The sequence below is a fragment of the Pseudopodoces humilis genome, chromosome 8, assembly GCF_049639895.1.
Source record: "Pseudopodoces humilis isolate 2021_Gansu_Grassland_sample_001 chromosome 8, ASM4963989v1, whole genome shotgun sequence".
Lineage (NCBI taxonomy): Eukaryota > Metazoa > Chordata > Aves > Passeriformes > Paridae > Pseudopodoces > Pseudopodoces humilis.
This window is the reverse complement of record NC_142207.1, coordinates 18,010,325-18,034,603: the sequence shown is the minus strand read 5'-3', so window position 1 is coordinate 18,034,603 and position 24,279 is coordinate 18,010,325. Positions and strand designations below refer to the sequence as shown.

Genomic DNA, 24,279 nt, shown 5'->3' with positions numbered 1-24,279 from the left:
AATAAACTGTTGGCAATTTCCAAAATTACATAAATAAGCTTATTTTTGTATGAACTGAGATAGATAGGTTGTGGAATAATATATAGATATGCTTTCTACTCCCTAGACACTACGTGCTGCTGGGAAGACATACATGATATTTTTTGTTCTGGTGATTTTTCTGGGCTCTTTCTATCTGATAAACCTGATCCTGGCTGTGGTTGCCATGGCCTACGAAGAACAGAATCAAGCAACAATGGAAGAAGCAGAGCAGAAAGAAGCAGAATTTCAGCAGATGCTGGAACAACTGAAGAAGCAACAAGAAGAAGCTCAGGTAATGAAGGAAGCTGGACTTTCTGAACAACCTTGCTCTTGAGGCAAGGAAAAAAACCTTTTATGATTAAGAACATGAACAAATTGTGCAATAAATTACAGAAAATAAAAGGTCTTGTTTATCATGCAAGTTATAAAAGTGGAAATGGCCAATGAAAACCAGGAACTAACCAAATAGTTAAGAAAGCAAGCTAATGGTACAGAAAAGAATTTTACTTCATTCACCAGAAGACTGGAAAAGTAAAATGTTTGTCATAAGAGTGCTCTAGAAACCTGACTTTAAGTAGTCATAAATTATGGTGCTTTTAGGTTACAGATTGTATAAATAGAATGAACAAAGCTAGTGATGTTACTTCTGGTTTACATCTGAGTTAGAATTGCCAAGCTTGATGTACTTAATAATTCTCCCTAAATATTCATCAAATAGAGAGAATGATTATAATCAGTGTTCTTCTAGGTTTCTCTCCATCAAGATAATTAGAAATATCCCTAATTGACACCATAGTAAATCAGAAGTTTATGTATTCTTAGAACAGACAGGCAATATTCAAAAGCAGATGAGCAAACAAAGATATTACTTCAGAATTCCTTTAAAGTAATCTTTGTTTCCTTTGAAAGGAGAAGAAAATTATTTAAATTTTTATGAGAAAAAGACATTTTAATAGATACTTTTGTGAAAGGTTTTCTTATCTGAAAGTAAAATATATGCAGGAGTTCAGGTCTGTGAGTCAGCCATCTGTCTAATTTCTGGACTGACTTTCCACTGCTTTTCAAATGGGATTTAGTCATTTTCAACAGGACAATGTTTATAAAATGCTAGCAAATTTGAAACTCCTACAAAACTCTATTTTTGGTAGCACTTTACAGGTACTTTCGCTAAGTTAGAATGACTTCATAAAGTGCTAACAAAAAGACAAACTCTTTGTCTTTTGCTTGAAAAGAAACCTTTATGTATGGCTTGTGAAATCTAATTAGCATATCTTTATTTTAGTCATTAAACTTTATCCTGTCCAAATTACTAAAGAGTAGAATCCTGCAAAATTCAAATTTAGAAAGGTTGAATGTCAGCAAAGTGTATATTGCTGGGTTTTTCTTAAATATGATATTGTAATGCCATAAAGGCACTAAATCACATTATACTAAAAGATATCAGCAGCCTCATCTAGATGTTTGTGTATCTGAGAGTGGGGAATAATGAAGTTGATTTGGACTTAGAAAGAAGAATCGAATAAGGAACAGAGATTATAAGTAAGGTGAAAGAAAGACCCTGGAAAGTAATATTTTTTTTTAAATGAACGACTGCTACATTCATTATAAGTAATGCATTATTACAATCAGGATCTCTTTTGTTTGTGAAAACATTAGTAAAATGTAGGCAGTATAAAGTGGATCACTGGAGTGTTGAATTAGTTGCTAAGGCAGAAACTTGTTTGGGACCCATCTCTTCAGCCCCTTAACACTGAACCTATTCATCCATAAACTTAAGTTATCACAGTGGTCTTTGGATTGCTCCACTTGTTTGACCTTTACTATTAGTATTATGAAGTAGATGGGTGATGACTCAGCATCTGCTGCCTTTGTTTGTTAGAGTCTTTAAAGGATGATATTCTGAAGCAGTATGACAAAATTTTGAGTATTGCTCTTTTATTTTCTAAACACTTCAGAATCCTTTTAGTACTCCATTTAGCAGAAAAAGTCTGTATCAAGTCAGCTTCTATAGCATGGGTTGTATATTGTGGCAAAGAAGGACATTAACTGATACTATGAGCTTTCAAATTGTCCTTTCCTGCTGTGAAGAGATATGTCATCATTCCTGAAATACTTGGCATTGAATACAATACATTTTGCTGGATAATTACTAGTCATCCTTGTTATATAACCCTAGTCCCTTGCCATTTATCACACCACCCTTTTTTGTAAGCTAAGCCCAGCCTATCATCTCCCCAAAGATATTTCCACTATGGAATTTCATCGTAACCTCACACAGTTCTTTCGAGGAACAGCACTGAACATACTCTCAATTCTTCTTTTTTTGATGACTGAGAACTTTTTTCTAATGAACCAAAATAAGTAGGCTGACCTACTTATTGATACTGTAAAGATACTTGTCCCGAGTTTTGGGATGACTCTGCTCCAGGAAGTCATCTCACCCCTTTCCATCAGAGAAGAAATCAAAACCTTTTCTTCTGTCATGCAGTAACACCAACAAGCAATAAATGCACCTTTGCATATTTTTAGCAAAGACTTAGAGTGCAGATGCAGTGGGACGTGTGGGAGGGGAAATATGAAGAAGGAGGAAGGGCTTGAAGATGTGTCTGGAGGTTGTGCCTGGTACCAGCAAAGGCACAAGGAAAGTAAAGGGAGTGTTCTTGCTGTGAAGACAGTAAAGAAAGGCTGGATTAAATTGCTTTCAGGGTGCTAGATGGATTTTTGACACATTAACTCACATGATAAATGCCATGCATTAGTCTTCTCCCTAAGAGCTCAGAAGGGATCAGCTGAATTAGACCATGATGGGGGGTCTCAAGAGAAAATGGAATAACAGATCGGAAATACATGAAAGAGCACTATGTTAACACTTTTCTGACTACTTTTATTTCAGACAAGGGTCTTGCACAGCAATTCTTTAACAAATAGTTTAGCTATTGTTCTACTGAAGTTGGTGCTTCAAATAGCTCATGCTGCTAAACAGTGAGGACCTGTACAACTCCATAGTTTATCTTCAGTACAGTTTCTTTGGGTATATTTACATATTCAAGAGTGTATGAAGAGCATTATTATCACAGTGATAATAAAAAACAGTTGATAAAAGACTATAAAATTATTCCTTTTTTTGGCTTACTAAGAATACCTTGCTTTGTAACCTGACAGACAACAGCAGCAGTAGCAGCTGCATCAGTTGCATCAAGAGATTTCAGTGGTGTAGGGGGATTGGGAGAACTCTTGGAAAGCTCTTCAGAAGCATCAAAGTTAAGCTCAAAGAGTGCTAAAGAAAGAAGAAACAGAAGGAAGAAAAGAAGACAGAAAGAAATGTCTGAAGCAGAGGACAAAGGAGATATTGATAAGTTCCCAAAGTCTGAGTCAGAAGACAGTATCAGAAGGAAAAGCTTCCGCTTCTCCACAGAAGGAAGTCAACTGACATATGAAAAAAGGCTCACTTCTCCTCATCAGGTACAGCACTTTATTTTACTAAGTCATGTGTGTCCACTCTACTTTTATTTTCCCTGATATTACAGCAGTTTTACATATTGGAGCTTATGTAAATGGTAAGTGAAGAAAAAATCAGTGGTAGTTCCATTCACAGGGTAAGTTTGAGATGTTTTGACTCATTCTATTAGCAAAGGGATGAAAACAACTTACCAAGAATACTTATAAACTTAATTAATACATTTCAGAAAATGTATTTCTGAGGATGGAGAGAGAAAGATTAGTATTCATATATATGCATTAATGAACCATACGTTCTCTCTTCTGGATCCATTTCAAAACTATACAAATAGGTTTTCTGCGGTTTTTGGCAGATTGCAACATAAAAATATTCTGCATGGGAAATCCCACATTACCATTAATTTCTATTATTTTCCTTAATTAGCTTCTTTAATGTGAAGATAATGAGAAAAGTAGCACCAGTACTGCACAATAAGGACAAACTACGCAGGGATCTTTTGGGCCTGTATATGTAACAATTCAGTCATACATTCCTTTTCACTAGGAATCAATTATACATGATGGAGGATCATGGCAATCGTAGGAAAAAAAGTAGTTTATGAAGGATCTGTGAAAATCATTTAATCCAAAATTCTAAGCTCTACTCCTATAAATCAAAGGGTCTCTTCTGTCACTTAAGGGTATGCCCTGTGTACTTAGCCACACCTTGAATCCTGCATCCAGTCTTGGGTCCCGCAGTACAAGACAGATATGGAGGTGCTAGAGCAGGTCCAGAAAAGGACTGGTGAAGGTCTAGAAAGTGAGTTATATGAGGAGAAGCTGAGGAAGCTGAGGGTGTTTAACCTGGAAAAGAAGAAGCTCAGGGGGCACCTTATCACTCCCTGAAAGAATGTGGCCAGGCAGAGGTCAGCCTTTTCTCCCAGGCAACCAGTGACAGGATAAGAGGAAATAGCCTCAAGATGTGCCAGGGGAAATTCAGGCTGGATATCAGGAGGAATTCCTTCATGGAAAGGATTGTAAAAAATTGGAATGGACTACCCAGGGAGGTGGTGGAGTCATCATCCTTTGAAGTGTTCAATAAATGACTGGACATAGCATTTAGTGCCACGGTTTAGCTGACAAGGTGGTGATCAGTCAAAGCTTGGGCTTGAAGATCTTGGAGGTCTTTTCCAGCCTGATTCTGTGCTACTTTTGCTTATTTCAAGACTATACACAGTTATGGCATTTATCTAAACCACTACACATTTTTATAAAAAATCACTCAAAATTCATCTCTTCAAAATGATAATGTGTGGTCTGAGCCAGTAGATGATTTTTACATATGAATACCACCCAAATTAGGAATAACTTATTAGTTAAAGATGCTCTTCATAATTTTTATTTTTTTTCAGTTGTAACAAAGCTTTGGGGCAAAGGCTGTCATCATACAACTGAAACTTAGGTGCCACAAGAGCAGAAGAATTGCAAACAGTAGAATTGCTAAAGGAAGAGCTCATTTGTTTTGTTAGCCATGGAGAATCTCCCTGGTGAGACAGGGTCCAGAGCATGAAACAGTGAGGCAGAATGGTCAGGGGAGATAATCTGCTCAGCTGGGCCCTGTAAGAGGTTTTGTCCTTTGATACCATATTCCACATGCAGATGAATGATGCTGTTTGCCAGAAAAGTCAAACCTTCCTTTCAGTCTTTACTTTCCGGTAGCATGTAGACACATATATTTCTGCCTCTACATGTGTAAAAATTGCAGCCATTTTGGCTTATATCTTTTGTCTCTGTGCAGCAGGGACTTGCAGAACAGGCATTACTTCTCCCAAATCCCTGAGGGGGCTGATCCAATTAGCTGTGCTCAAAATGTGGCAACACATATTGGAAAGATTGGCCTACAAATAACACATAGCAGCCATGGGAACATTCTCTAAAAGAACAAGGGTATCACTGGTAGTCAGATGAAACCCTGGTGAGCATGTAATTTTTTGAAGGACTGTAGGTTGGCCAGATATATTTACAAGGAAACGTAAAAAGGGTGTACTAATTAGTTTACTGCTCTGTCAAAATTCAGTGACATATTCCATAGAAGCTAGGGGGTTTTTTTTGGAAAAAATTATCTTTCAGTATAAGCAAAACAGCACTTTTTCTCCAGCCAAGTTTATATAAATGGGTTAGCAAAATCATTTGGCTGATATTTTTCAAGTAACTCAGCCTGAGGCTGACAGCCAGCATAGAAAATTTCAGCCCAAAATATTAAAATTTGGTATAGCTGTAAGAGTAGGAAAAAATGCATCTCATAATGGTAAACACCTGACAGGCCTTATAAGAGGCAGTTCTACCAGTTCAGCACATATATAATGCGTGTGAATTTATATACAGAGGTATATATGTGTTGATATATGTATATATACAGTGTTTGATTTTCAAATCATTAAAATAGATTTATATAATATAGGACAGTTTTGACTTTCACTTTAATTAACCTGGGATCAAACCCATTGCTATTACATATGAGGACTTTTCACCTTCAAAAATAGTGAAAAAGTGACAATAGTCTCAAACTGGGTTTTTGATGAACCAAGATGTGAAGATTTGTGCAAATGCAGAGCTGAAAAAGGCTGAATGCTAGGTTACTTTTCTCCACAATTAGTACTTATTTTATTTATTCATGAATGCTGTTAATAAAATATGCAGCAAGGGAGAAGAACACTTCATTAACTGGCTTCTACTGTAATTAAAAGATGAATTACCAACAACCACTGATTTATTTTTCTCACTTGTAAGATAATATCTTTAGGTCACAGTGTCCCTGGTGAATACTTGCTTTGAGCTGCCTGATAACCAAGGGATACCTTTTGGTAGGTGTGTGCGACCTGCTATGGCCCCCGAGCTCTATGCCTAAGAGTGCTGCTACTGTACATCCAAAGCTTCCCCGAGCTGCCCCCTCTGCCTCCTAGTTGTTGTTCCCACACTATTGAGCCTATTGGGAAGAGGTCAGTCAAGTTCCTTACATCAGCTTTGAGGGATTTCAATGGCAAACTTAAGATCACTTCTGAATCTACCAAAAAAACAGAAGAGTGATTGGTGAGCAATATTAGTTGTTATCCCTAGGAATCTGGGGGATGAAGAAGAGAAGCTTGATAGTGACAAAATCTTGATAGTGATATTGAAATAAAAAAGATGTTGAAAACTGTCTCCAGCACAGTCCATGCCAGTTCAATGCACCTTCTTCACTCAGAACTGTTCAACCTTGCTTATGTCATCTGCACAACTTTTCCTCAGTCTTGCTACATTACCTTAAAAGAATTTTTCCCCTCTGCTTCAGGTTACCTGGTAAACGTGTTCCCCTAGTGGACACACTTATATTATGGAAGAAAAAAAGTGACTATCCTTCCTCCAGTACTGTAACTATTCTTTGAAAAGCCAAGAGCTTGCAGCTTTAGTTCTAATGCTGTTTTGTTTGGTCTGTTTTAAATCTTTTACAGTCTTTGTTAAGCATTCGTGGTTCTCTGTTCTCACCAAGGCGCAACAGCAAAACCAGCATTTTCAGTTTCAGAGGTCATGCAAAGGATATAGGATCAGAGAATGACTTTGCTGATGATGAACACAGCACTCTTGAAGACAATGAGAGCAGAAGAGATTCTCTCTTTGTTCCAAATCGACATGGAGAAAGGCGCAACAGTAACATTAGTCAAAGCAGTGTGTCGTCTAGAATGATACCAGCCCTTCCAGTGAATGGGAAGATGCACAGCACCGTGGATTGCAATGGAGTGGTTTCCTTGGTTGGAGGGCCTTCAACTCTAACATCTCCTACTGGTCAGCTTATGCCAGAGGTAATTGTAAGCAAGACAGTATTTATTACAGTTCGATTCAGGCACAGAATTTTCTCTTAGTCCTCATCTCTGTATTCCTTATAATTTCTTAAAGAAATGATTTGCGATAGTTTCTAAATAAGAGAACGTAAAGGAAAAAGAGTCCTCAGCCTACTATGTCTAAACCTTAGTAAAGTATTCTATTCTTCTTGCTTTCAACAAGCGATCTATACATAGAAAAAAAAATATTAATTTAATTTGACAATTTGTTTATAGTTTCACTTCAACAAAGGTAGATATTCAACGTATAAATAAGGCTATAGCTTAGAAATATGTATGGGAAAACTCCTATAAAATTAAACAGAAGATTAACTATCTCATGATAGTTATTAAAATACTCCTTTCTGAATTTTTCTCAGGGACTTTTTTCTCATACCTTTAACGGGAAAAATTTGTACAATTCCCATGTACCTTTGAAATTACACAACACTTTAGTCTCAGTTTCAGACTTCTGTAAGCTACAATGTTCTTTCAAACACTCAAGCAAGCCTTATCCATACACTGTATTTTATATTAGTATTACCATCACTATCAAGGCGGTACTGAGCAAAAATTTTGTTCAGCCAGTCATTTAAATGTAAACTACCTTTGATCCCACACTGTGTTGATATTGGGTCCTCCAGTTGATTATTTGTAGCATTGTACAAAACTTCCACTGAGTTCCTCAATAAAGAAGAAATCCTGACAAGAACAGAAACATTCATTGAAAAGTGTAATACATTGCACAAAGCTGATTTGATTATCACTAAAATATTTATGCAGTAAATACTGTTAATTGTTTATTGAAAAGGATGGTCTAATTCCTCAGTATTTCATTTACAGGGCACCACTACAGAAACAGAAATAAGGAAAAGAAGACTGAGTTCATACCAAATTTCCATGGAAATGCTGGAAGAGTCTGCTGCAAGACAAAGAGCAATGAGCATAGCCAGCATACTTACAAATACAATGGAAGGTATTTGGTGCATTTTATCTGACAGGCAGTTCAGTGAAGTTCTGCTAAATACATGTACAGAGAAATTTACATGATTTCCTTTGTAAATGTAAAACTGGACATGTGAATTCTCTGAACATCAGATACAAAAGGCTTTTAAGCATTTCTAAGGTCATTTACACAATCTGAATGCTTAACCATGTTTCATGACACCTTCCAAAATATTATTCTACTGAGTGGACTAACAGAGAAAATAATAGTAGCTAGGGGATTGCCAGAGCCTCAAACAGAAAATAAAGGAATTTTTTTTTTCCATTAGACATCATCAGGAAAAATCAATTAAGATAACCCGGGAATTGCCACGATAAAGGTGCTGATGTGCTAGAGCAGTCATTTCCCTTAGGCTTTAAATCCAAGGATAGACAATAGGAAATTGGAATGAGAAATATAAAGGGAAAAAACCCAAATGTAATCAACCCATGCCAATACCCACAAAGTGTTTTAAGAATTTCTTAAATTTTTCTACCTATAAAAGATAAAAAATATTGTATTTTCTTTGGGAAGAAGCATGCTTTTGGGGATATTTTTTTTCCTATTTAATGGAAACTGAGTATGCTCATTCTCCATACATATGCCATTAAAGTATTTTTGTAAGCTTGAAGGATCTATCAACTGGATAGTGGCAAAGTGTGGCAGATGTTATAGTCAGACCAACCTTACAGAATCAACATATATTCTAAAAAGATAAGAAATTACCAAGAAACTTTACTGTGTTGCTAAGACAGTATTGAAATATAATTTTAATGTGAGTTCTGAAGCCCTTTGCTCTCAGATAAACAAACAGATCACAAACTAATTGTAGTCAGAAATATAAGTCTTATATCCCCTATTTTCTTCTAAAGAGAATAGTTCTCACAAACATCTATCTTTATTAATGCAAGTGTGAGCTGTTGGTACCTCTTAAATCTTGGTTCTCCTCTCTGTAAACAGGCTATTTCCTTAGAGAGTGCTGCATTCTTCCTCCAGTTAAATAGTATGTCCTTCCAGTCTCCTGACCAAAAAAAAATCCATGGCAATGTAAACAAAATTTTCCTGATAGTTCACCTCGTTACCCACATCTGGTGTTTGCAATTTCAGAATTTCTATGTGCAGCAACAGAATCTGTGTCAACTCAGCATCCAGTATGAGTGGTCACTTCTGTCCGAGGCCATTCCTATTCTGCCTTTCAACATTCTGAGCTGCATGTTCAGAAATGTGATTATGCTACCCAATCCATATATTCCTTCAGAAATACTGTCTCTGTTATGGTTTATAAAGACTATAGAAAGCTTTAGCTGCTTATGATAACTTTTTCTGCCTGGAGAACTTGTTTGTTTCAGTAGTTTGAAAGTTTTTATCTTCCAGTAATTCCACCCATATCGAACAATATTAGATGCAGAAATCAATCCACTACCCTCCAAGTTTATATTTTTGCAGTAAATATTTATTTGCAAATCTGTGAAGCAGCTATTGTATCAAAATCATCCATAAGTGTCATTATGATGGAGATCTCTCTGTGCTTTAAGGGATGCCTGAAAAATGGGAAGTTTCAGACTTGGGTTGATGCCACTATATAGAAATTTAATCAAAACTGTTGTGGACATTTCTTACATATTTTATAGTCTAAGTATTTCTCACTTGAGTGATCAACAATCTTCCTTCTACACTGTTGTCAAACATCCCATCACATTAGATATCCATCCTTGTTATTAACTTAGAAGTTACTATTCTTGTGTACCTTTGACAATATTGACAGTGAAAGAGAAGAAAAAATACTTTCCAAAGATTCTAATTGAGAGCAATTGCTAAACAGTTGTTTTGCTAACACAGATATATGTTTTTCTGTTTCTCAGTCAATAGACACTGCAACAGTACAAGACATTTTCAAAGCAAATTAAAATTTAAAAATAATAAAATAGGCATGCAATATATTTAAAATATCATTTCAAAAAAGAAATTATAGGCATGCACTCCAAATCATTTATCTGATATTGTAGTGGTTCAGTGTAGTAGCAAATAAAACCCTTTTAGTATCTCAAATCAAAATAAGTACTCATGTTACATACCACAAAAAATGTGAGTCCTTTATGAAGCTTATACCAAGTATATATAGCAGATCATTGATGAGTGAGTCCTGTTGACTTTTAATATCTGAAATTAAGATATCTGCTGTAAGCAAGTCAGGTAACCTAAACTAAATGTGTAGCTTCTCCCTACTGAAGAAATTCTTAAAGATTCTCCCTAGGAAAAACCAACACATTTTTCCCTTTAGAGAGTTGTCTCACATGATTTATTCTTTAGTGAATGGACTTCACTGTCCACTGGTGGTAGAGGATCTTAAATAAATTGTATGCCTTACTTTAAGGTGGCTAAACATCCATTTTAAGGTGGACCTTATGGTGGGTGAGGGAAATCTCATGTTCTTGAGAGCAATTTATTTGATTGATATAATCTAATTCCATTTTTTAAACAAAACTGCCAGAAGATACATTTGTAATATTCATTTTTTCTATTTTTTTTCAGAGCTTGAAGAATCCAGACAGAAATGCCCACCATGCTGGTACAGATTTGCAAATACTTTCTTGATCTGGGATTGCTGGAGTCCATGGTTAAAAGTAAAGCATGTCGTCAATTTAGTTGTGATGGATCCGTTTGTTGATCTTGCTATAACGATTTGCATTGTTTTAAACACCTTGTTTATGGCCATGGAGCATTACCCAATGACAGAACAGTTTAGCAGTGTCCTTTCTGTGGGGAATTTGGTAAGTAGTTTGTCATTTTTAGTATAAAAATACCCTTTTTTAAAGGTTTCTGGGAAGAAACTTATAAATGTATTGTATTTCTTTAAATCTATTTCAGAATGTCTTTTTATAATCATTTTAGAAATGGTATATATGATTTTCACAGATAAAGTGATTTTTTACTGGAGCCTTTATCTTTCACAAATGTATTTTTTAATGACTATAATGAAATAACTGAATATGTGTGGAAGTACAGTCTTCACTGGGATGCCAGATTTCTTGATGTCTACCTTGGGCTTTTTCTTTCAAATGTTAAGGTAGATTATGCTATTTTTACAATGGTACTGATATAACATCACAGAAAATATTTTTCTTCTGTACAAAATTGATAAAATATTTAAAGTCAGAATTTCTCTTGGATTTTTTTTTCAATTACCCTGCAGTGAAAATACTTTTGCAAAAAAGGCATGCTCCCAAACTTTTTGTTGTGCTGCACAAACCACTAATCACTATGCAGTGCAAGAAAGTGTTGAGTTAGATTCTGGACTTAAAAACACTAAGATGCATTGATAATTTCACTTTTGGTGCTTGGAGATATTTCAAATAACATTATCATCCTGAAGTTCATTTTCCTAAAAGGAAATAGCTGTCACACAGCATGGCAACTATGTGTGAACCCTCTATATTCTTACAAGAAGCATGGTACAAGAAACTCCAGCTTCCCCTGTCTACAAGACAGACTTTAGAGAGTCTATAGTTAGACACTCTGACATTAGAGACTATCATCTTTTTTATATACTTATATATTTATCCTGATTTAGTTTCTTGTTTTCAGTGTTTAGAAATACTTAGAAGTCATTTGAAGATAGCAATCAGCTGTTTTTTATAGTAATAGGTAAGAGAACTCATTGGATTAAGAAAAAATTACTTGGGTATATAAATGTCTCATAGCAATTCATTTTGTTTTAGGTATTCACTGGAATATTTACAGCAGAAATGGTACTAAAGATTATTGCCATGGACCCTTATTATTATTTTCAAGAAGGCTGGAATATTTTTGATGGTATTATTGTTAGCCTTAGTTTAATGGAGCTTGGTCTTGCAAATGTTGAAGGATTATCTGTTCTTCGGTCATTCAGATTGGTAAATACCTTGATAATTAAATATTTGCATGCAATTGTCTCACTCAAAAAAATAAATGTGCTGGTGCCTATAATAATTACCATATTTTGTAAATACATATTACAAACTTCAGTGACTCACATTATTTTTCATATGTGCCTAATTTGCAAGCCATGTTTGGTAAGCACAAATTTAAGGTGTTAGATACCTTTTAGTATCAAATTATCCAACGGATCTTCTATCCAACTGATATCCTTAGTTGACATAACATAAACTGCTACCTTTTAAGAATTTTGTGATTCTTTACACTGATTCCATTAAGAATAATAAAAGCTGTGAATACATGCATAGTGTCACCAGCACAAAGAATCATAACATTTTTCATCTTTATATTATGAACATTACTTTGTGTTACTTGTAAAGAACTTAAGCAGATCCTCTCTTCACATTTCTTTTAATGGGCACCAACAATAAACTTTTAGTCACTCCATTACATATAACAGAGTCAAAACAAGCTGACTTTAAGATAACATTAAAATCAAAATATTATTGAGCTTCTACTAGAAATGTATTTTTTAATAGCAATTAGTATTGTTCACCACCTAGTTTATAAATATGTTTACTAGAGGCACAAGATTAATGATTTAAAAGTCTTTATTACCAAATTAATGTGTTACCACATTATGTGAAAACCTTATCTCCTAAGGAGGTTAGTGACTTATTTAGCTCTACCTGCAATGGTACCCAACTTCACATAATAGCTTGGGTAATTAATATTATTTTTAAGTTAGTGTTTAAAATTTGAATGGACATTACAATGTCTGCATTAAGTTTTGCTTAAAAAAATTGGCCTCTAAGCATGGAAGGCTTAATGTAGTGCTGAGGGAAATGTGGAACCAAGCCAGCAAAGAAGGTGTAGTGATGATGATGAAAAGAGTAGAAACTTCTAAAATGCCTTTAAGAATTTTTCAGGAATCTGCAAGTGGACATTCAAAAACAGTAAAATAAAATACCATACAAACACAAATTATGTGGTTTTTTTTTACTATGTGCATCACTGAAATGAAATGATAAACAATGCATTTTTGACAAATACTCAATGTTCCCTGCTTTACTTTAAAATAATAATGTGGTACTACTGAAGAACAAAGTCATCTACAGAAATTGGTTATTCTGCTAAACTTGGACCGAACTTCTATTTCCTAACTAACACTAACGGTTCATATGCATTTTTGTTTTGCAGCTTCGAGTCTTCAAACTGGCAAAATCTTGGCCAACCCTAAATATGCTGATTAAGATCATTGGCAACTCTGTGGGAGCTCTGGGGAATCTGACCCTGGTGCTGGCCATCATTGTGTTCATTTTCGCTGTGGTTGGGATGCAGCTGTTTGGGAAAAGCTACAAGGAATGCGTCTGCAAGATCTCCAGTGACTGCGTGCTTCCTCGCTGGCACATGCATGACTTTTTCCACTCTTTCCTGATTGTATTCCGAGTGCTGTGTGGAGAATGGATAGAAACAATGTGGGACTGCATGGAGGTTGCAGGCCAAACCATGTGCCTTATTGTTTTCATGCTGGTCATGGTGATTGGAAACCTAGTGGTACGTGTTGAACATTTTTTTAACATTAACTGTGATGCAGATGACTCCCCGACTTACAGCTAGGAAATGAAAATATTTGTCATCCTTCTGCTCAGAATTAAAAAATTAATCTGAATGTGCTAAATTTGGGGTAAAAACACATGAAGATTTCCTTTTCCTCTTTTTTACACATTTCTATACACTGAAGTACTCTTACTATGGGTAATTTAGAAGGAAACTAAAACGTCAAATTCAACATCCTATCGTGGAAGTGCTGCAGCTAATTTAGAGGTGCTGTTAAATTTTTAGTACTGAACTTTTTGGATTGTTTATATGTAAAAAACAAAAATGTAACCCAGAGTGATTCACCATCTGGCTTAAAAAGGTGTTAAAAAGCTTCTAACTCAAGATTGTACAAGAAACCTTTATAGAAAACTTTAAATTCAAGCTGACAAGTTAAAATGCAAAATTCAATTGGAAAAGATTGAATTAGTGAGAACTTCCTAGAAATAAATGTTATAAAAGGGATGCACCATTTACACTTTGACTTCATTTTTAAATTTATTTTTCTGTTAAAATTTGCAGTCAAAATTTTCTGTCAAAATTCTCTTCCTTTAGTGATATTTTTAACATTATTTAAATTTTTATAAAATAGAATTCATGTTTGTCTCTTAGTCATTTACCTGACCTTGCAATCTTGACATTTTACCAGCAAAAATATGCAGAACCCCAAAAAGTTATTTATGATCTGCAACCTGCTCTTCTGATTTTTTTAGAATCATGAAATCATTTACATTGGAAAAGGCCTTTGAGATCATCATGTAGAACTGTTAACCTAGCAGTGCCAAATTTAACACTTCTGATATGATTGTATTTACTATATAGCTGTATTCTCTCATTTTTTAGGTATTGAACCTATTTCTGGCCTTGCTGCTGAGTTCGTTTAGTTCAGACAACCTTGCTGCTACAGATGATGATAATGAAATGAACAATCTCCAGATTGCTGTGGCGAGGATTCAGAAAGGCATAGATTACGTTAAAAAAAAGATACGGGAGTTCATCCGAAAAGCCTTTGTTAGAAAGCAGAAGTCTTTAGAGGAAATCAAAGCACTTGAAGAGCTAAACAACAAGAAAGACAGCTGCATTTCCAATCACACTGCTGTTGAAATAAGCAAAGATCTGAATTACCTTAAAGATGGGAATGGAACCACCAGTGGTGTAGGCACAGGCAGCAGTGTGGAAAAATATGTAATTGATGAAAACGATTATATGTCATTCATAAACAACCCAGGCCTCACTGTGACAGTGCCCATCGCACTTGGAGAATCAGATTTTGAAAATTTAAATACAGAAGAATTTAGCAGTGAATCTGATATGGAAGAAAGCAAACAGGTAGGATTTTTTATATTTTAACTATTAAATTGTAGACATACATTTACATGTTTTAATTACATACTTAGAATTTTTTAAAAACTGTAATATCCCATGTAAATATATTTTCTAATTTAGAATTTTATGTATTGCCATTCAAAAAAAAATATAATGGTATAGTAGAGGATTGTTAGAGTTTACATTTTTAGTATTTCAGTTATTAAAATTTAGAAGTTATTTGATTTTAAATGTGATTATTTCTTTCATGATTTTATGAGGTTTTAGAACTCGTAAATACTTGATAAAAAACTATTTCTGTGCTACTTACATGTGATAAGAGTTTATGGAATAAGGGTAGGAAGATAAGGAACAATTAAGGAGCTTTTTATACCAAAGCAAACGTAAGTGGAGAAAAAACATTTCTTTCAATATTTAGAGTAGTTTTAAAAATTAACCCTGAGACAAATCAGTAATGTATTCTAGATGATCTAAAAAGTTTTGTGAGTAATATTTGTACAGACTTTGGGTTCAGAGACTATGGCTGACTGAAATAAAGTAATCTAGTCACCAATGAATGTCACAGTAAGCAGCAGCTCAAGTTATCCTGGAGAGCAGGATGACCTTGTAGTATAGATGCATGCAGAAACAGCTTACTTAAAGGCTTTATTTTTATTTTTTTTTATTTTATATATTTATGCTGTTATTACTGTGCAAAGTGACAGAAATTGGTCTAAAAAACCAATGCCATGTGTTTCAAACTCTAAGTGGCTCAAATACCAGAAGTGATCCTGAACAGGTGCTAATGGTACTCAAGGAAAACTTTGTATATTGGGGTAGTGATCAAAGACAAGCTAATAAATGCATTAGCAGAATATAATTATATTCAGTGCCATTAGAAATTTTGGAACTTTGAGGTTTAAGGGATCAAGAACCATGGATGAATTTGTTTTCAATTGGATTAGAAACTGTGATGTTATGTAGTAACTCATTAATCCAAAAGGGTTTGTTTACCATGAAGAAAGCTCTCCTATAAAGAAGCCCTGCATTCGTGACTTTATCATAACTGTGTGTCTGGCAAATTTGCAATAATGATGTATTCCTCAGCAATATCAATCTACACCATATTACATTAAGGCATAGCCATGATCATGCTATGGGGTTTTTGCTAGAGAACATCAAGAGTGTGTGTTTATTTGCAGCTGCAAAAAATGCTGCTCTGTGTAATAATTGTTACGATGAAGAGCAAGATATTCTATCATCTGAGCTTCTCAGTTATGAGACAAAGTTTCAATCCAGATGTAAAGGACAGTATAGCAGTAGTGCTTATCCATGGTAACTTTAGAATATAAAAGATACAGGAAGTGTGAAGCAATTGTAAATTAAAAGTATTAAAAAAGCCCCAAAACTTTCAGAGTGATTCTGGGTCTGAGAGTTAAGCATTTTTCATATAAGGTGACCTAAGAAAAGTTGGTTTTAATTTCCAATGAACCTGTATCAAATTCTTATATGTCCTTTCATATATTTTGTTTGTTTTTTTTTAAATGACATTACAGTATATATCTTCTGCTGTCCTTGTGGCTAACTTTGATAAATACCATTATTAGTGCCTTCCTATTAAATCTCTCAAGTTACAAGCCTAAAAGGTTGCTGAATATGTTACTTTTTGAAAGGTTTGTAATATGCATTAGGAAGTTGGGGGGACTGTGCAGATACTGAATTTGTGGTTACATGGCATGTTAGCCTCTGCACTAATGGAACTTGGGAAGTTCCCATCCACTCCTGGCTAGTGATCCCCTGGCAGCCTTTGCCACTTTCTCTGCCTCAGAGAAGGCAGGTGACTGGTTGTGCCATGGGTATTATTGGTTTATTTCTCCTGCAAGGTAGATTGAAAGGCTCAGTTTACAGTGTACTGCCGTATATTCTATCAGAACCTCTGAGGAATATGATGTATGTACACCCCAAGAAAATGGAGTAAAAGCCCTTCTTGATGTGCTGACAAGTTCTGAATACCAATTTCCAGGTGATTTTCACAAGTCAATTGCTCTGTTCAGCCCCAGCTTTGCCTGGTGAGGCATCATGCCTTTATTTTCTAAGGCCATCCTGAAGTTTCTGGGAAATAATAAATCAAAAGGGATTTTTCCCTTTTTAAAATGGACTGGTATCTATATGTCTCCAGGACATATAATAAACTAATAAACAAAGCAATTTGATTAATAAGCTAATAATACTAATACACTAATAAACAAGCAATTTGACAGTGAAAATTTCAGGTGGCTGTGGGAAATCCAGCAGTAAATGATAGATGGTATTTATATGAAGAAATTGTGGTGAAATTTTCAAAGGGGTTAAGATAGGTTTAGGATTTCCATGCTGCTTCAGTATTTTTGTAGACTGTATAGTCAATACCATCGGTAAACTGGAACAATAGTATTTCTATCCAGTTCTGCTCACACACAAGTTTATTGTTTAACTGTCTGACATGTATTCATACAGTGCAAATGTGCATATTGTGAACAGTATCTAATCAGACAGTATTCTGAAAATTGTGAATTCTATATTAATTTCACTTTCTGCTCTGGATTCCTTATTCCGTTCCTTCTGGATGATTTCTATGGAAAGATTCAAGTGGGGTTATTTTACTGTGTGTGTAAAAATCCACTGGCTTTTGGAATATAGGAACAGAAGTTCTGGCGTGTGACAGAAATTTGTGAAGTTTCCCAGTCTTCTCCTACCAAATCAACAGTACTGTTGAATCTTTTGCTGCCTTCTGATTGTCTTTTAAGGAAGATAAAGAGTACATTGGTGCAGTGTTTAAAAGTTACCTCTATAGAACAGTACACCATCACTTGCTTTGTTTTGCCTCTCAAGGGGTCCCACTGAGAAAACATTCCTGCTAGAAGGCCTGGTCTGCAAAAGGAGGGGTAAGAGATGGGGCAGCACTTTCCCTGCCTTATCTGTGGCAGTACCTTGCACTTAAAATACCCTGAGGAGGTATCCCCTAAGATTTTATTTAACCACAGAGCTGTGGGAAGCTAGATCTGCACAAGGAACTGTAAAACGAATCTTTTTTTTCTGGCTTCTTACTGACTTTCACTGATGTTAAGAGCAGAATGATTATTTGAAGTCTGTCATGCTAGAAGTGGGGCATGGCCTGTGTTTCCCTGAGGAATATACTGGTAGCAGGTAATTACTATAGACATTGTAATTGGGGGTGAGTGAGGAACAAAATTTAATATTTCCTATTTTTTTTTATCAGATATGCTATAGTAGAAAAGAACTCTAGCCATCAAGCTTCTTTTGGAAGGCTAGGTCTTTTTTTGTCTTTTTTTTCCCCTTTCATGCTTCCATGAAAATACTTTCTAATTAATTTGCTAGTTAATAAATTCCAAAATCTGCCAGAACCTATTCTGCAACCTGATTGCAAATTCCAGACCTAAACAAGATCTTTCTACTACATATCACTAGAAATTTGAGGAAATCTCTTTTTGGGTGAAATGGAAAGGTAACACTTATTAGATTATAATGTTACTCACTGCTTTAGAGTAATAATTGGCTGAAAGTACCTTCAAGAAGTGAATATTTCATTGATACTTTGAAGGAGGATTTTTTTTTAATAATCAGAAAAGAGAGGTGCAATACACAATGAGATAATCATTAGAAAAGAAACAGATTTCTGCTTTGAAAAAAAGATACTCAAGATCATTAGCTTAGAAGATAAAAATATTAGAAATAGGTGAAGGGGATCATTTGGTGGGGTTTAACATTAGCATTAGCATTAGTGGATGCTGTTTATGTTGTGAAATGAGTAACTATGTTAATCTTCCCAAACATAAGACTCCTAACTATTGTATATAGTATACCACTTAACAACTGTTCATTACGGCTGATTGCCTTTATAAATATAGTTTTGCATTTCAACATGGGAAAATAATTTCAAATATATTTCACAGTTATGGAAAACTTATTATACAACTAAAGAAATAGATATACCTACAGGTCTCAATCATTCACAGTTCCAAAAACTTTTCTATCTACAGTGTATGTACATTAAATACAAATTCAGATTGGAGAAATAAGGCTACTCAATTGACTTTTGATGATCACAGCAGATGATTTTGATAAAATTTAAAAAATCCTTCATCAGCAAATCTACTGAATTTTAAAAATAGTGAAGAAATTCGGTTTTTCTGATTGGCTTCATCAGGGCCTTTGTGTCTAGATGAAGTGAAAAATACAAGAGCAGAGTTATTGCATTCCCAAAAGATAGGCATTTTTATTGGGCTCCAATAAATTTCTTAGCCAAAATAGACTCAGCAGGATTTAATCAATTTGCTGGATGATTTTTTTAGCATGCTTAAAACATCCAACAATCTAAATTTTTTTTCTAAAACTGACCAGCTCTGGGACAGTATCTTCAGAAGTGACAAGTTATTTAATTTATGGGCTAGCTGTGGTTAATGATTTCAACCTTATCTCTGGATACACTGATGCTCCACTGTCCAGACACTGATACAATCCTCTTCTGAAACAACAAGATAAAGATTAGAGATTCAGAAGTGTATAGCATACTAAATCTAAACTAGAAACTTAAACAATGTGATAATTCATCACATTGAAGTTAAGATAAATTAAAGACATTTATTTTTATCAAGATCTAGAAGTACTACCATTATTAGAAGATGAAGAAGGAATGGGAAGGCACACATCTTCAAAGTATTTTGCTTCCTGTATGTACATGTTTTTTTCAAATAAAAAAGATAATCACATAGCCAGTTAAACAAAGACTAGGAAATGAAGCAAAAAAACAAGACTCTTAAAATTTTAATTAATAAGCATTAAGGACTATATAAATACAGGAATAGTTTCCAGATTTGCTAACCATGTCTTTATTAATTTTATTAATTCAATTTTTATTTATGATTCACAATTTTTGTGTGCAGATTACTAGTTCTAGCTTCTATATTTCTAATTTATCTAAAATAAACTAAAAAACTCTGTAGAAAAGTTTGTTGAACATTTCAGTTGGTTTGTATTTCCCTTTTTCCAGCTAATAATAAAATATTTAATAATTATGTTTTAATTGTGTTAAAGCCGTGTTTGAATTAGAGATTCCAAAAAGAGAAAAACTAGTGATCCTGTGTCTTGAACTTCACTACCTACCATTCTTACTTCTCACAGGGGTAAAACCAAGCTGGAGCAATCAAGAATGCAGCTCTGGTGCTTTTTAACCAGGTAGAGCAACGTGTCACCACTTTCACACAGGTTACCTAAGCAAGTTATACATATATATGTATATATATATATAATCACTTTTTAATGGATTTTGACTGGCCTGCATGCTATTCAGCTATGTACCTTCCCTATCCATTGCAAGAGTAGAAACATGCACAGCTTCTCTCTGCTGAGTCACGGGACTCACATCACAGCATGGTCAGGTGGGATTGGCAAACCCAACATTTTTTAACTCCGCTAATGGTATTTCTGAATATTTAAATACAGTATTTAGCAATAACTGCATGCTCTTCAGGTTTTGAAGTATGGATCATAAAAGTACTGGAATGTTTTATGCTAAAGAAGCCAAAGAAAAAGGGAGCATGCATAGTTTTTAAAAAATAAAAACAACCCTTTTTGATTCAGCCCTTATAAATGTAAATATTTAATGATATGTGTTAAGTGATTTTGAAATAATTACTGCCATGAGTTCGACTCCTTAATGAACAAGATTTGAATTATTGCAGCAGCTACTGGTGTAAAAATTACAGTTATACTTTTAAATCTACAATGCACTGTAATGCAGATCTTCAAGATGCTACAAACCGCACACTATATTCATTTGGACAGTGCATATCTTGAGTTTTATAAACTGGAAGCAAAGCAAACAGTTTCATAGTTGCTAAAATTATGCTTAACAAATAACTCTCCTTAAAGAGCTAAACATTTTACAGCTCTTCTTTTCTTAAACCCCTTTATAAATAGTGGTGTTTGGAATGTGTTTCACAGTAGCATTCTGTAAATGATTTGGGGGACTTATTTGTGTAAATTACAAACACTACGGAGTAGTCAGCATCATTTTTATAAACTGCACGTATATTTATTTATATTAGGGATTTTCTTCATTACAGGCAAACTTGCTCTCCATTGATGAGCAATTGGCAGAGCCTTCAGGAATACTGACAGCTATTATTGCACAGGAGCCAAAGTAGTTACATGAAACTAAAGAGGTTAAATTATTCTAGTAAAACTAGGCATCAAAATTTGGAGGGGATTGAGGTTTCAGTCCTCAGACTGAACAGAAAAGGAACAGAAAAGCTGTTTCCTTCAGGCAGAGTTTCACTGGCTTCAAAAGGATCACCAAATATTTCATTTTATACCCTTGAGTATATTGTGGCATGATTTACGTATATTGTATTGTGGTTTTAATTGTCCAGAGATGCCAAAAAAAAAATAATATTGGTGGGTATTCTGAGAATTCTCAGATTTTAATGAATATTTTTTTAACCAAGATATGCTTCAAACACCAGATAAAACTCTAAGGAAAGAGATTTTAAAATTACATTATTAACATTATATGAAAGTCAAATATCATAAGATCTGAGATTTAAAGTCAGTTTAGAATCCCTTTGGAATCATCAATCTCCATTATTTTGTATTTTTTCTCATTCAATTACAGTGCAGCTTTCAAGATTGAAAGGATAAAACCACATGGCTGAATTACTAAAGGCAATTTGTAATGGCTGAATCCTTTTATTTTGTCACTTGAATCATGAAGCCGTTTGTAAAGCTTAAAACTTCAGTAGCCTGCTCTTGCTCTTATTGAAATCTAGAACAGAATCAAATGAGAGCAAGACTGGGTCTTAAGTGAATGCATTTTCTTGTAAATGGGCACATTAACACGCTGTTGGTCAAAGCTTGTTTTAATGATAGAAGCTGTTGATAAGAGATGCACTGCTCTGAAAGAATATTATGGAGGCTGATTAAACATACATTAACCAAGTATTTGGGTGGGTGATGAAGCTTTTTTTCATTTATATTCTACACAATAATATTTATAATACTGTTTTCAGTAAAATATAATTCCATTGAGATAGTCTGATTGTTTCTTTTATTTTTGTGTGTGATTTGGACAGTATTGCTCAGGCTTCTGCTCTAGTCAAGCATGTTGTTTTGCTGATTCAGGCCTTGAGAATGCTGCATCATAAGCAATTGCTTTCAAGTGTTTCCTTATAAAGGAAAATGTGATATCATTGAAGATGCAAATAAATATTTACAGGGCATGGTGTGTTCTAGAGGTTGATAATTACATTTATGAGCTGATAAGAAGATTGATTGTGCTAATCCATCGTGTATCTCAAGCTTCCTATTAGTTTTATTAGCTTTATTGCTAGAAAGAATATCATTAATGTCACCTTATTTAAAATGTATTGGTTCTTTCCTAATTTAGGGTCTTGAAGCAAAGAAGAGGAGTTTTATTAAGTAATGACGTTTTTCTCTTAATAATGCAGTTGTTTGAGAGTATATGAAAAAATAGTGAAGTCAAGGCTTTATGTGAACATTACTGGAAAGAATTATAGTAGCTTTTGTTTGTATTGGTTATAAATTGCACTTCTGTCACAGCTTTTAGCAGCCATGCTGACAGAACCATCTGCAGCAGAGTTTACATGGGAAGATGCAGTTAAAAATTTGACTGCCTTTTAATTTGCACTCATAGATTTATAATGGATGCTTACTATGAACCTTTATCTCGCTTCTATTAAGTCAGTAATTTATTTAATGATGATGGATCAGACCATGAATTCGTTTTACTTTTTCTAAGTTGAATGTGACAGAAAATTATTTTTACAATATTTGGGTTTTATTTAATGAAGAAACTGCCTGTCATTTCAATGCAAGGTTTCTTATTTCTTGGTATTTCAATGATATATAATAAGAGTTAATTCACAAGTTTTATTTTTAAAAGCGAGACAGCCTTATGTGTGGACAATGAGGTGCTGTGCTAATAATGTGTAATATAGTGTACATCACTGGGTATTTTGGTTGTAGTTGTAATAGAGAAAGTGAAGTTTAAAACATTCTCACAATGAGATACACAGTATTTTATCTCAGACTCACAGATTTACATGACCAGTAATAAAATTATTCCATTTAGAGGCAACATGGCTGTAGGTATTTTACATATATAAATTTTGGAAATCAGAGGAAGTGCAGTACAACAAGTGAACGACAATATTTTTGGTTACAATTAGTAACAACCATGGGACCTGAGGTCTGAGAGACTCTACATTGACTACATATTGTGTGTACGAAAGGCAGCTTCTTGAAAATTACACCTGAAATTATCCATCATTCAGCATGATTTTTGTTTAAAACTTCATTCATATCATGTAAAAGTTAAATATGAGGAAATAATTCCTTACAAAGCTGTATTAAGAGATATGTGCCACTTCATTTCTGGCAGAAAAAGCCTTTAGCTGCCAATACATTTTCCTGAAGAGACTGAGTTTCAACAGAAGAGTTAAGTAATTAATTTTAATTTTCAGCAGTCTCTCTGAAGAAGAGGAGAATACATGGAAGTGCCCCTTTCAAGAAACAATTTACTGTTTATTATTTGTTGCAAAATCTGAACAGTAGGGAATTTTTATATTCTAAAAATGCCACTGTCCTGAAACAAAATGTGAATAGTTGATATTAAGCACCGTCTCAGCAAAATTGTATAGAAAAATCTTCATACTTTCTAAACATGACCTTCCTCCAAAGGTCAAAAGACAGTTCTGCTTAGCTAAAAGCACAAATGTACTCAGTGCTGGAATTCCCTTTTGTTACATCAGTACCTGTACAATTTGAAGTATTTAAGTGAGAGATGAATTCTTCATTCCTTGTGAAATTCCTATGTACAACTGCTACGTGTGATAGATCAGAAGAATTTCACCGCCACGACTTCTTTAATGTTGCTTTCTGATTACAAGCCTTATTTCACAGTAAAAGAGGAAGGATTTTGGATGAAAAAGTTACAAGAGTACAACAGTACTGTCAACTGAAAACAGGTTACAAACACTATGTCTGACTATTGCATTTGTTGTTTGCATCTTTAGCAAGATATTCCTTTCAAAGTATGCTTTCTTAAAAGGGCAAAATCACGGGCAGTCTCGCGTGACTGAT

The 24,279-nt window shown here is 34.4% G+C and overlaps 1 protein-coding gene across 2 annotated transcripts in view; it reads left to right on the top strand.

The window, feature by feature from the left end:
• Positions 1 to 24,279, top strand: part of LOC102108924 (sodium channel protein type 2 subunit alpha-like) — a 61,019-nt gene that overhangs the window by 16,972 nt on the left and 19,768 nt on the right. For both annotated transcript variants that reach the window (XM_088059137.1, XM_005519747.2), the window contains 8 exons: positions 107 to 313; positions 3,184 to 3,483; positions 6,951 to 7,298; positions 8,160 to 8,292; positions 10,834 to 11,072; positions 12,021 to 12,194; positions 13,417 to 13,773; positions 14,659 to 15,144. In XM_088059137.1, the coding sequence (XP_087915263.1) occupies positions 107 to 313; positions 3,184 to 3,483; positions 6,951 to 7,298; positions 8,160 to 8,292; positions 10,834 to 11,072; positions 12,021 to 12,194; positions 13,417 to 13,773; positions 14,659 to 15,144 (2,244 nt within the window). The remainder of the gene's footprint in view (positions 1 to 106; positions 314 to 3,183; positions 3,484 to 6,950; positions 7,299 to 8,159; positions 8,293 to 10,833; positions 11,073 to 12,020; positions 12,195 to 13,416; positions 13,774 to 14,658; positions 15,145 to 24,279) is intronic.